The sequence below is a fragment of the Sus scrofa genome, chromosome 5 (genome assembly GCF_000003025.6).
Source record: "Sus scrofa isolate TJ Tabasco breed Duroc chromosome 5, Sscrofa11.1, whole genome shotgun sequence".
Lineage (NCBI taxonomy): Eukaryota > Metazoa > Chordata > Mammalia > Artiodactyla > Suidae > Sus > Sus scrofa.
In genome coordinates, this window is record NC_010447.5 from 64,626,939 (window position 1) to 64,639,267 (window position 12,329).

Sequence of the window (12,329 nt, forward strand, 5' to 3'; positions counted from 1 at the left end):
TATCACTCCCACAACCCCACAGTGTGACAGCCGAGCCAGGAGGTTGTAGTCCGGAGAGAGAGCACGTGGTATCTGGGGCCAGGATGGCAGGTCCAAACCCTGGCTGTGCCACCTGGTCAAGCTTCTGCCTATGCCTGCATGTCATCGCTGGTCAGTGTAGAAAACAGTCGTAGCCACCTGATAGGCCTATTCCAAGGAACTTACAGTGGATCGGTGTAAAGCCTTTAGGGAAAGATTTTAAACATAGTTAACAGGACTTGTTACTGGGAGGCAGCAGACAATAGTGTTAAAAAGGCAGATTCCAGGTCCAAATCCCAGCTCTGAGCTGCAACAGTAGGATCCCAAGCCAGGGCCTCCGCTTGCTCATTTGGCAAGTGAGGAGGATAGTAAGACTGTCCGGCTGTGGGATTGCGGTGCGGATTAAATGAGAATTAAATGAGTAATTTACGTAGAGCCTTTGAACTGTGCCACGTGGCCCTTGCCTCTCAGATGTGGGCTGCTGTTTGTATGCAGTGAGTGGAGGGTGCCGAGGGAAACATTGGAGGTTTAATCCCACTGGAAGTCGGCAGCCTGGGGGTGGGGTTACCCAGACATCTTCCACCTTCCTTCCTCTTGGTGGCTGGTACTGACTGCAGACCGTGACAGCAGATGGAATAAAGAAGACTTTTTTTTTTTTTTTTTTTTTTTTTTGCCAAGCCCATGGCATGTGGAAGTTCCGGGGCCAGGGATCAAACCCATGCCACAGCAGCAACATGAGCCATAGTAATGACAGTGCCAGATCCTTAACCCACTGAGCCACCAGGGAACTCCAAATAAGACCTTCTTGACCTGGGAACTTTTTAGTGGCCCTTGAGCTGCTGGATAAGAGTGCATTTAGGAGGTCCCATTGTGGTGCAGTGGCAATGAACCCAACTAGTATCCACGAGGACACAGGTTCGATCCCTGGCCTTGCACAGCGGGTTAAGGATCTGGCGTTGCTGTGAGCTGTGGTGTAGGTCACAGCTGCGTCTTGGATCCCGCTTTGCTGTGGCAGTAGTATAGGCTGGCAGCTATAGCTCTGTAGCTCTGATTCAACCCCTAGCCTGGGAACTCCTCACTCCATATGCCACGGGTGAGGACCTAAAAAGCAAAAAAAAAAAAAAAAAAAAAAAAAAAAGAGTGCATTTATTCAGGGGCCATTGTTCTGGAATTTGATTTGATGGGCAAGTCCAGAGGGACCCAGTCCTGGCTCTGTGATCCCACCTGTGCCACCCACAGCCCCCACTCCTTGCGAGGTCCTGCAGGCAGGCGGGTGTGCCTCATGGGGGGAGGGGGAAACCAGGCAGCGGTGCAGAGGGGTGAAGCCCCCGTTTGAGTCGGGATCTCCATGAGTTCAAAGTCCTTCTGCAGTGGGGGTGCCTGCAGCCCCGAGAACGCTGCTTTACCCCCGGGTGAACCCTCATCTGGGAACTGCACTCTGGTCCTGAAAATCACACCCAGTCCCCACCGTGTGGTGACGCTGAGTTTTGCTGCCCCCCTTCAGCTCTCCCTGTGCCGTGGTCATAAATGCAGTCCAGAAGCAAATGGACTCTTTCTCAAGCTGCCTCTCAGCTTCTCCTTTGGCTCAGGGAACAGCCCGAGGGGCGATGCGGGAATCCTCATTTTCTTGCCTTGCTTTTTCCTAGTGCCGCCCTCAGAGACAGCTGCCACCAAAGCTCCATGTCCTGAAATCTGTGGGTTGTCCTCACCCCAGGGTACAAGGCAGGGTGGGCCGGCCTTGCCGTACCCCCGGGGTTCCTCTGGCGCCTCCTCCTCAGGACCCCAGGGTGTCGGTCAATCTGCAGGGCTCTGACCTGGGCGGGGCTCGGGCTCTGGGCCTCCCCTGGGGAGACCGAGCCGGGGTGGGGGACCTGACTTCTAGGAGCTCCTGGGCCCTCTCTGAGCCTCCTTTCCCCTCAGTTCCTGGAAACCTGGGTCCCGGACCACCAGCCCTGCCAGATCTGCACCTGCCTCAGTGGTCGGAGGGTCAACTGCACATTGCAGCCCTGCCCCACGGCTAGAGGTGAGTCCCCGACCCCAAAGGGCTCCCGCCAGGCCCCGAGGTCACCTGGTCTGGTGGACCAGACCAGACATGGGCTTCCCGGTGCCAACCCTGTCCATCCTCCTCACCTCGAGGGGCTGGGGTCCCCTTTCTGCAGGTGAGGCAGAGCCCTTGGGGGTGGGGGGAGGGGCACTGCCTTGCCGTCCCCATCTTGGCCCTCAGCCTCGGTCTCCTGAGGGCACATCTGAGGGGGATGGCAGGACACATGGGGCGACTCACTTGTTGGAGACACCGCGGCTGGGCAGGTTCGCCCCTGCAGGGCCTGGCTGGTCTCCGGTGGGCTGGGTCCGAGGTGTGTGCCCTCATCTCTTTCTCTGACCCTTGGGCCTCTCCTGCAGCTCCCGCTTGCGGCCTGTGTGAGGTGGCCCGTCTCCGCCAGGGAGCTCACCAGTGCTGCCCCGAGTACGAGTGTGGTATGTATCCCTGCGGCCTCGCTGGGGTCCAACCCCAGTCCCACCCTAGGGCGAGGTGGTGGCACAGAAGGTGCATTTGGTCAGGAGAGGGTGTGGATTTTCCAAAACCCAGAAGATAGGATTTGCTTCCTAGAAAAATTCTTCCACAACTTATTCAATGGAAGGTTTGAGAGCATTAGAAAAAAGAATGGGGTACAGTGTTGACAGCAGCATCATTGACAGCAATCTAAGTGCCCATCACCAGATGAATGGATAAGGAGGGTGCAGTACATGTACACCATGGAATATTACTCAGCCATTAAAAGAATGGAATTTTGCTATTTGCAGCAACATGGATGGACTGGGAGGGTGTTATGCCTCGGGAAACAAGTCAGGCAGAGAAAGACAAATACAGGATGTTATCACTTTTATGTGGAATCTAAAAAATACAACAAACTAGTGAACGAAGCAGAAAAGAAGCAGACTGACAGATATAGAGAATAAACTAGCAGTTACCAGTGGGGAGAGGGAAGGAGGGAGGGGCAAGGAAGGGGCAGAGGATTAAGAGATGCAAAGTCCTATGTATAAAATATAGAAGATACAAGGATCTCTTATACCACAGAGGGTATGTAGCCAAGACTTTTCTTTTTCTTTCTTTTCTTTCTTTTTAAGGCCACACCTGTGGCATATGGAGGTTCCTAGGCTAGGGGTTGCATCGAAGCTACAGCTGCCAGCCTGCACCACAGCCACAGCAACATGGGACCCAAGCCGTGTCTGCAGCCTACACCACAGCTTTCGGCAACGCCTGATACTTAACCCACCGATCGAGGCCAGGCATTGAACCTGCATCTTCATGGATACTCGTGGGGCTCTTAACCTGCTGAGCCACAATGGGTACTCTACCAGTACTTTATAATAGCTATAAATGACGTATGGTCTTTAAAACCTGTGACTCACTATGTTGTAGACCTGTAACATATATCGATATCAACTGAACTGCAGGAAAAAAACAACAGGGTGGTTTGTTGTTTTGCTGGGGTGGGGGGCAAAGGATTCACTGAAGAACCAGTTATGCCAAAGTAACTGTAGAGGAGGCTGCACACGGGCACCTTGCTCTCAGCACGTCATTTGTCAAAGGGTTTCCTTAGAGACTTGCAGACTGCATCATGAATAGTGGGCTGAAGAGCGGTAGAATTAAATGAATCCAGAGCTGATGGAATCATGGTTAACGCGACAGGAAATCTCTAGTGCCCTGTCTCCATCCTGTCCGGCGTGTTTATTAATTGGAGGGATGAAGACATAAAGCACAGGCTTGGGACATCTGCAGCGCTGCAGACCTTTGAGCGAGAGCAGGTAGATCCAGGGACGATCGGAGGAGCTGAAAAAGAAATCATCTGAGACATGTCTTTATGCGGATGAAATAAAGAGAAGGCCTAACTTGCGAGCAGTTGAGTAAACCAGGCCTCAGGATGTTAACAGTAGAGGGAACTGGGATTCACTTGGTTCAAGGCTTTCATTTTATGGACATCATGAAGCTTCTACAACGTGGCAGGTCCTTTGCCTTCATTATTTCAAGACATCCGTGGACTGACCCTGTGAGGTAGACGTCCCGCCTCACAGAAGGTGATCCTGAGGTCTAGAGGGTTCAAGTGACGTGGCTGAGATCTGGAGCCCTTCAGATGACAAGAGTGATCAACACGAGTTTGTCCTATGGCTTGGATCAATCTGTCTCTGTGTCTGTCTATCTATTTACTTATCTCTATATCTGTGTATGTATCTATTGACCTATCTATGGTCTATGTATATCATATATCAAGCTGCATATCTATTATTTATTTATTTGTCTTTTGTCTTTTGAGGGCCACACCTGTGGCACATGGAGGTTCCCAGGCTAGGGATCTAATCGGAGCTGTTGCTGCCGGCCTACACCACAGCCACAGCATTGCCAGATCCGAGCCACATCTTCGACCTATACCACAGCTCATGGTGACACCAGATCCTTAACCCACTGAGCAAGGCCAGGGATCGAACTCACAACCTCTTGGTTCCTAGTTGGATTCGTTTCCGCTGTACCATGGTGGGAACTCCTACATGTCTCTTATTTATTTATCTATCATCTATTTATGTGTGTATGTATCTATTATCTATGTATGTATCTATCATCTACCTATCTATCTAGCTGTCTATCTATCTGTCTGTCTGTCTATGTATCTATTGATCTGGCATCACTTCCCCCTCCCTCCCCCTCCAGCTCTGTCTCCGGGTCTCTAGCTCACTGCTGTCGTGTACGGAGAACAGCAGAGGTCTGCATGAGTAGGAGTGTAGTGTAGGGAGCCCGTCGGCCTCTCTGGACTCTGAGTGCAGGTCTCTCCCTGACCCTCAGTGTGTGACCTGGTGAGCTGTGACCTGCCCCCGGTGCCGCACTGCGAAGGTGGCCTCCAGCCGACACTGACCAATCCCGGCGAGTGCAGACCCAACTTCACCTGCGGTAAGTCCTGGCTCCGAGGGTGAGGGGACGGTGCAGTCACGCTCCCCTGGCCCGGGAAGGCGTCCGGTCTTCTGCTGCTGAGCTGAGTCTGGGCTCAGGATGGGTCTGCAGCAGCGGGGTCAAGGTCACACCTGGACTGAATCCCCGAGTCCTCTGAGCTGCGTGCTGCCCCAGGGGATGGGTGGGGGCCCGCTTGGGCCTGCGATAAAGACGCCTCCAGATCCACTCTGTTTGCCCCCATCCACCCTATGCCACAGAGGGCGTGGGGAATGTTCCCTCTCTGGGTCCTCAGCACTAGATCTTATTCACAAACACATTTCTAGATGTTTCTTCCTCTCGCTATTTAATTTCTAAATACTACAATTTAAGTCTCGGGTTAGACGAAAGGCTGATTTATCAGGAAGCTAAATTTTGTATTAACTGCCGAGAACGCCTCACTTCCTTTCCTGTTGATCTGGGATCTCACTGGAGTTCCCAGACGTAAGCCCTCCTGGGGGGAGGGAGACGACGCTGTATCTGAAGGAGGCTGGAAACAGGCAGAGGCACGGGATGGGCTTTGGCCTTGAGACGGTGACACTGTGGATTTGACAAGGCTGCTGTCGACATAGAACTGTAGGGTGTTGTTTTAGGTACTGAGGTGGGGAGAGGGTTGCAGAAGGTACCAGCTTATCAAAATGCTAAGCTGTACCTGCGTGCCCAGAGATCTCTGGGTCTTAGAGTCTGCATCTGACATCCCTGAGAATCCACAGCTGGAAGGACCCCCTCCTCTTGCAGATGTGCCTTCAGAGGTGACAGAGTAGACACCCAGCAGCCTCCCTCCTCCTCCCCTAAAAGGGCTTTGCATCTCTTCTTTTGAGTAGTGTCCTTATTTTGGTCTGATTGGCTCTCCCACAGCTCCTGAGCCCGGCTCAGGCACTGATTTAATATTCTGGGCTAGGCTTCCCCGAGACCTTCTATCATAGCTGAGTCCCCAGCAGCCTGGGTTGAGAGCAGTGCTCAGTGTGGCCACTCCGGGGCCATCACCTCGTGTCGCCCCTCAGCCTGCAGGAAGGAGGAATGCCCGAGGGGGCCTTTGCCCTCCTGCCCCCCGCATCGAACGCCAGCCCTCCGGAAGACCCAGTGCTGTGACGAGTATGAGTGTGCTTGCAACTGTGTCAATACCACCCTGAGCTGCCCGCTGGGGTACCTGGCCTCGACCGTCACCAATGACTGTGGCTGTACCACGACCACCTGCCTTCCTGACAAGGTAGGCGCTGCTTGGCTCTGGCTGGGACGACGGCCAGACACATGCTTCTCATGGAAGATGTGCCACCCAGGGGTATCAGCCTGGATCTACTTAGCTCTGGAGGTTGTTAGGGAGAATTTGCTGTGTTCTCAGCTTGGTTAGGTTCTGAAGTGGTAAACAAGGTATAAGATAGAGTCATACCTTTAAAGAGCTTAACTGTAGGTTAACTAAGGAAGTGGTACGATTGCATGGGTTGCTTAGAGACTGATTCATACTTGTTTATTAATTGCTATTCATCCATCCATCATCCATCCATCCAATATTTACCAAATAACTGCTGCATTCTGCCAGAAATGATAGTGTTATGTGCTACGGAAGAAATCTGAGATGCAGGGGTCTTATGATCTTGCTTGTATGTGTAAGACAATAGTCTGCACGATGAATACAATAAAGTGTCAGTGGATGATACAGATATTAAATGCAGATAACAGTCGTAGGGAGAGATGCACCAAGATGAGCTGGCAGGGCCAGAGCTGCAGCAGAGTTGCAGCTGCTGGGTGACTGAGGGTGAGTCCTGGATGGAGGGCAGAGAGTGGCGCAGGTACCTTTCCCCAGGGCTTGGGAGAGCCAGCGCAGATGCTCATTTGCCTGGAAAGCTCTAGACCTCTGGTCCCTTCTGGATTCTCTTCTGGCTCCAGGTTTCTCAGTGTCCAGGTTCTGGAGAAGCAGGAGCAGATCTTGGAGGCAGGGGTTGTGGCTGCTTTTTGCGTCTCCGTTCTTTCTCCTTTTCCTGCCCTCCCCCACCTTGACCTTCTAGCAACATGTCTCATGTCTTTGTGACCCAGAACATTGGTTAGGCCTTTGGTTTTTTGGAGCAATGGATCCTCTGCACTCTGGATTTGGGGGGTAGCTTTCTTCCTCGTGGTATTGCTTACTGCCCTCTCCTACTTCGAGTTTCCATTAAGCTAGAGCTTAGAACTCAGGCATTAAGGACCTGCAAGCTCCGTGTGTGGGGAGGGGAAAGAAGAGAGCAGGCGGGGAAGCAAGCTGTGTACTTCCTGTTGCCCGGTTCCAGGAAGCCCATCACGTCCAGTTGTCCCACTTTTAAAGGTAGGACTGATTACTGGGTTCAGGTGGTGTCAGCCTAGGTCTCTCTCCTGACGTGTCTGCCATTAACATTTTTAAAATAAGAACTTTTATTTTTTCTATCATAATCGGTTTACAGTGTTCTGTCAATTTTCTACTGTACAGCATGGTGACCCAGTTACACATACATGTATACATTCTTTTTCTCACATTATCATGCTCCATCATAAGTGACTAGATATAGTTTCCTCTGCTATGCAGCGGGATCTCATTGCTTATCCATTCCGAAGGCAATAGTTTGCATCTATTAACCCCAGATTCCTAGTCCATCCCACTCCCTCTCTGTCCCCCTCAGCAACCGCAAGTCTGTTCTCCGAGTCCATGAGTTTCTTTTCTTTGGAAAGGTTCATTTGTGCTGTATATTATTAGATTCCAGATATAAGTGACATCATATGGTATTTGTCTTTCTCTTTCTGACTTACTTCCCTTAGTATGAGAGTCTCTAGTTCCATGTTGCTGCAAATGCTATCAACATTTTAACTGACCGTTTTAATATTCATTGATATTTTTGTGGCCTTAGAGTCACTGTGTCATTGGAAGTTGCAAAATGATGACTTTTCTTTGCTTACACATTCTCATGCCTTTACTAGCTGGGATTCCTCCACAAGGAAGAACTTCCCCCCCAGCCACTTTTTTGTTTTTTTTTTTTGTCTTTTTGTCTTTTTAGGACCATACCCGAGGCATATGAAGGTTCCCAGGCTAGGGGTCCAATCGGAGCTACAACTGCTGGCCTACACCACAGCCACAGCAGTGTGGATCCGAGCCGCGTCTGCGACCTACACCACAGCTCATGGCAACGCCGGATCCTTAACCCACTGAGCAAGGCCAGGGATGGAACCTGCATCCTCATGGATGCTAGTTGGGTTCGCTAACTGCTGAGCTGTGACAGGAACTCCTTCCCCAGCCACTTTTGGTTGCTGAAATAGAATTCATTTAGGAGCAGCAGGATAAATGCTTGATTTTTGTCATTTATCACATTTCAGAAGAATGAGCAGATGGTGACCAAAGAGTTTGTTTTTTTAGTATCACTATGAACTTGTGGATGCTTATGTGGTTGATATGTTTTGATTCATCATCATCTTTATTTAATACTCAAAGGGGTCTTATCTGGGGTTGGGTGGGAGCCCCTTCAGGTTGGTTTTGGGACCCTTGACACGGGTCTTATTAGCATTTGATCTCCTTCTTGCTTTCTGAAATGACAAGTGTTCCATGCTCCCCTCAGACACTTCCTGCCCCAGTCCTTGGATCAGCCACTCTACCAGAGTCCTGGTACCTTGGAGTGAAAATGGGATTTAGACACTACAGTCTGGGTATTAAGGATATTTGCTGCTTATGCCTTTAGATCTTTTTGGTGGACAGAATATATATATTTACAGAGCATGAAAACTCATAAGTTCATAGTGATATTTCTTTTCTTGTTTTAAATTTGATAAATTAAAATTTAATTGTTTTTCTATTTTTTTAAATATAGTGGATTTACAGTTATGCCAATCTTTGCTGTACAGTATAATGACCCCATCTGCATACACACACACACACACACACACACACACACACACACACACACACACACACGTTTTTCTCATACTGTCTTCTATCGCGAGGGCCGTGAAGGCCTCCAGGGGCCACTCCTGGGATGGACGGGGGATGGGCTTTCCAAGGCTGCTGGGCACGGGAGGGCAGAGGCAAACCCTTCTAGGTAAGCCTCCCTTCGTGTGGGCAGTGACTATGCTGCTGTCTTCTCAGCACCTGGGGGAACTTCCAACTCACCTCTTATTTAAATGAACTGAGTCCACTCACGGAGCCCTTGTGTTGACAGGTGTGTGTCCACCGGGGCACCGTCTACCCTGTGGGCCAGTTCTGGGAGGAGGGCTGTGATGTGTGCACCTGCACAGACCTGGAGGATGCCGTGATGGGCCTGCGCGTGGCCCAGTGCGCTCAGAAGCCCTGTGAAGACAGCTGCCGGCCGGTGAGGGGGACGGGGGGCTGGGCCCGGTGTGCAGCAGTAGGGTAGGGCCATAGGGGAGGGGGTCCTGGGGATGGGCAAGACAGCCCCTTCCGTAACCTCTGGGTCAAGGCCAGGGTGCGGGACGAGGAGGGGGAGTGGGTAAAGGAGAAACACAAGGAAAGGTGGCTGTGTCGTCCTCCTGTGATTCCGTTCTTGGCTAACGGTCCTCCCTGTGGTGGGGTCTTGGGTCCAGAGGGCTGGGGAGTTGGTCCGAGCAGAGCTGTGGGCTAATGCCTAGGACACGGGACTTGGATTTTCCCACCATCCTCCTTCAAACCTCGTACAGACATATGCTCTGAATTCCCCGAGGTTGCCCCAGTGTCAGGGCACCATCGTGCTTCTGCATAGGTGGGTGATTTTTCAGACCAGATTTATAATTTGAGGTACAGAAGTTAGGGCCTGTTTCTAACCTGAGGTATAACTTGGGGGTTTGAACTCCCCACTCAGTTTATTTATTTATTTATTTATTTATTTATCTTCTTAGGGCTGCACCCATGGTATACAGAGGTTCCCAGGCTAGGGGTCAAATCAGAGCTGTAGCCACCGGCCTACGCTTCAGCCACAGCAATGCGGGATCTGAGCCGCATCTGTGACCTACACCACAGCTCGTGGCAGTGCCAGATCCTTAACCCGCTGAGCAAGGCCAGGGATCGAACCCTCATCCTCATGGATGCTAGTCAGGTTCGTTAACCACTGAGCCACGATGGGAACATCTCCCTGTTCAGTTTTTAATTCTTCTTGTGGTGGCCTGCCCCTCGGCCACCACATGTTCAGGGTGCTCTATTCCTGCACATTGAAGACTGAGCAGACCCTAGGGAAAGGGAGCCACAGTCCACAGGGGCGAACTCTGCTTGCTGGTTCAGTGCTATTATTGTTACTGCACTATTATCAGTAGAAAATGATGGTGAAAGAAGAGGAGCCTGGGCAGGCAGGTGCAGCGGTGAGGAGTCTGCTCTCGGTGCTGTTTTGGACGTGTGTGTGGTTTGATGATGGATGAGGGCCTGAGAGTGAATCCAGGAATGGGGACGTCTGATCAGTTCATCTGCTGCTCTGCCTGCTTTGCTGGTACCAAGGAGGAGCAGGGTTGCCAAGCACCCTTGGGAGAGGATGATGCTCTGGTACCCAGGTGTGCCTTTGGGGACCCATCAGTCTCTACCTTCTCCCACAGGAAAGAACTTGCTGTCAAGTAAAGAGAATGCTGTGGAGAAGGTTTTGGGGTTTTTTTTTTTTTTTTTTTGCCTGTGGCATGCAGCAGCTTGATACAGAATCTCGGTTCCCAGAGCAGGGGTTGAACCCCAGACACAGCGGTGAAAGTGCCAAGTCCTAACCACTAGACCACCAGGGAACTCCCTAGAGGTCATTTTTATAAAATCGGCACCTAATGTATTTGATGTTTCAGTAGCGAGTTTTGATAGCAAGAACAGAGTCCACGGCAAGCTCTCTAAAATTAAAGGGGACTTAGAGAAAAGGCAAGGATCGCTTAGAAATGAAGTGGACGGTATTGGGGTGGGCACTGCAGTTGAACATTTGTCTCCATTTGTCCCACGTGCCCCTGTCTCTGCTTCTCTTGGCCCATCCATCAGGCACCTCATTGCAGGCCTGGAAGAAGTTTTGCGTTCTCAGGAATTTCGTTTGCACGTGGCTTTAGTGAACCTAGCTTCACTGCGACATGGCCTTTCAGATCCAGGGTTCATCCCATCCGGTGGGACCTATTTAGTCTGTGTGCTCCGGAGATTAACTTCTCCAGAAGGAAATGGGTGGGCTCAGCTCCGCCCAGGGCTTGGGTCCACTCTGGCCCAGTCAACGCTTGGAGAGGGTGTGGGCCTTGTGGGGTGAACCTGGCTGTCCAGAGGCAGTTTCAGGAAGAGGGTGGGGAGAGAGGTCAGGAGGGAGGGGAGGAACCTTGACCATACGATGCCTCTAGGGAGTTGAGTGGCCTCCCTTAGAGACTCAGTGTTTATACCTTCTGGGGGGAGGAGGCATCGAAGTTCAGTGACAGCCAAGTGGCTGGGGAGGCTGAGCTTTGGTCTGTGCCGTGTGTTGAGCTGAGGTGGGAACTCCAGTGAAGTGACATGATCTCAGGCTTCATTCGTCAGAGAGGGGAGTGTCATCTCAGGTAAGTCCCCAAGATATTTGGGTCACCGATCGAATTCACTTGTTGTCTAGCTTGTGATAAAAAACAGGCCAGCATTTCCTCCAGCGCCCTCGGTTCTTCCTTTATAAGCCATTGTCTGCACAGATGCACTTGCCCCAGCCACGCCCGTCCTTGTCTGCTCTTCACATCATCACAGTGAGCAAGGGGCACCACTGGGGCCTCAGAGAACCGTGCACGGATGCTTATGGCTTTGCTTCCCCGTTGATAGCAAGAGGATTTCCTGTTCCTTTGTATAAACCTCAGAGGATTTTTTCTCGGAAGGCTACCTCTACCCCCCCACCCTTAGAGCCCAGAATCAGACTAAATTGTGGCTTTAGGAACTACATTCTGAGAGACACAATACAACCCATTATATATATATATATATATATATATATATATATATATATATATATATATCTACACACACACACACACACACACACACACACACACACATTTTTTTTTCATTTTCTAGGTCCACTCCTGCAGCATATGGAGGTTCCCAGGCTAGGGGTCTAATCGGAGCTGTAGCCACCGGCCTACACCAGAGCCACAGCAACGCAGGATTTGAGCCGCATCTGTGACCTGCACCACAGCTCACGACAATGCCGGATCTTAATCTGTTGAGCGAGGCCAGGGATCGAACCTGCAACCTCATGGTTCCTAGTCGGATTCGTTAACCCCTGAGCCACAACAGGAACTCTAACCTTTTATATTTTATTATCCTTATGATCCTCATTTCAGTGCCTCCTTCTCTTCCCAGCAGGTATGAGGAGGCAGGGCTCTTCTTCCCACTCATCAGGTAGAAAGCAGAGGACCAGCCCAGGGGATGGAGCTGGCCGCAGCTCTACAG

The 12,329-nt window shown here is 51.1% G+C and overlaps 1 protein-coding gene across 2 annotated transcripts in view; it reads left to right on the top strand.

Annotated features, from left to right (window-relative positions):
- The window catches only part of VWF (von Willebrand factor), a 139,312-nt gene that overhangs the window by 110,312 nt on the left and 16,671 nt on the right, over nt 1-12,329 (top strand). For both annotated transcript variants that reach the window (XM_021091196.1, NM_001246221.1), the window contains 5 exon segments: nt 1,939-2,041; nt 2,419-2,493; nt 4,856-4,960; nt 6,001-6,206; nt 9,151-9,300. In XM_021091196.1, the coding sequence (XP_020946855.1) occupies nt 1,939-2,041; nt 2,419-2,493; nt 4,856-4,960; nt 6,001-6,206; nt 9,151-9,300 (639 nt within the window).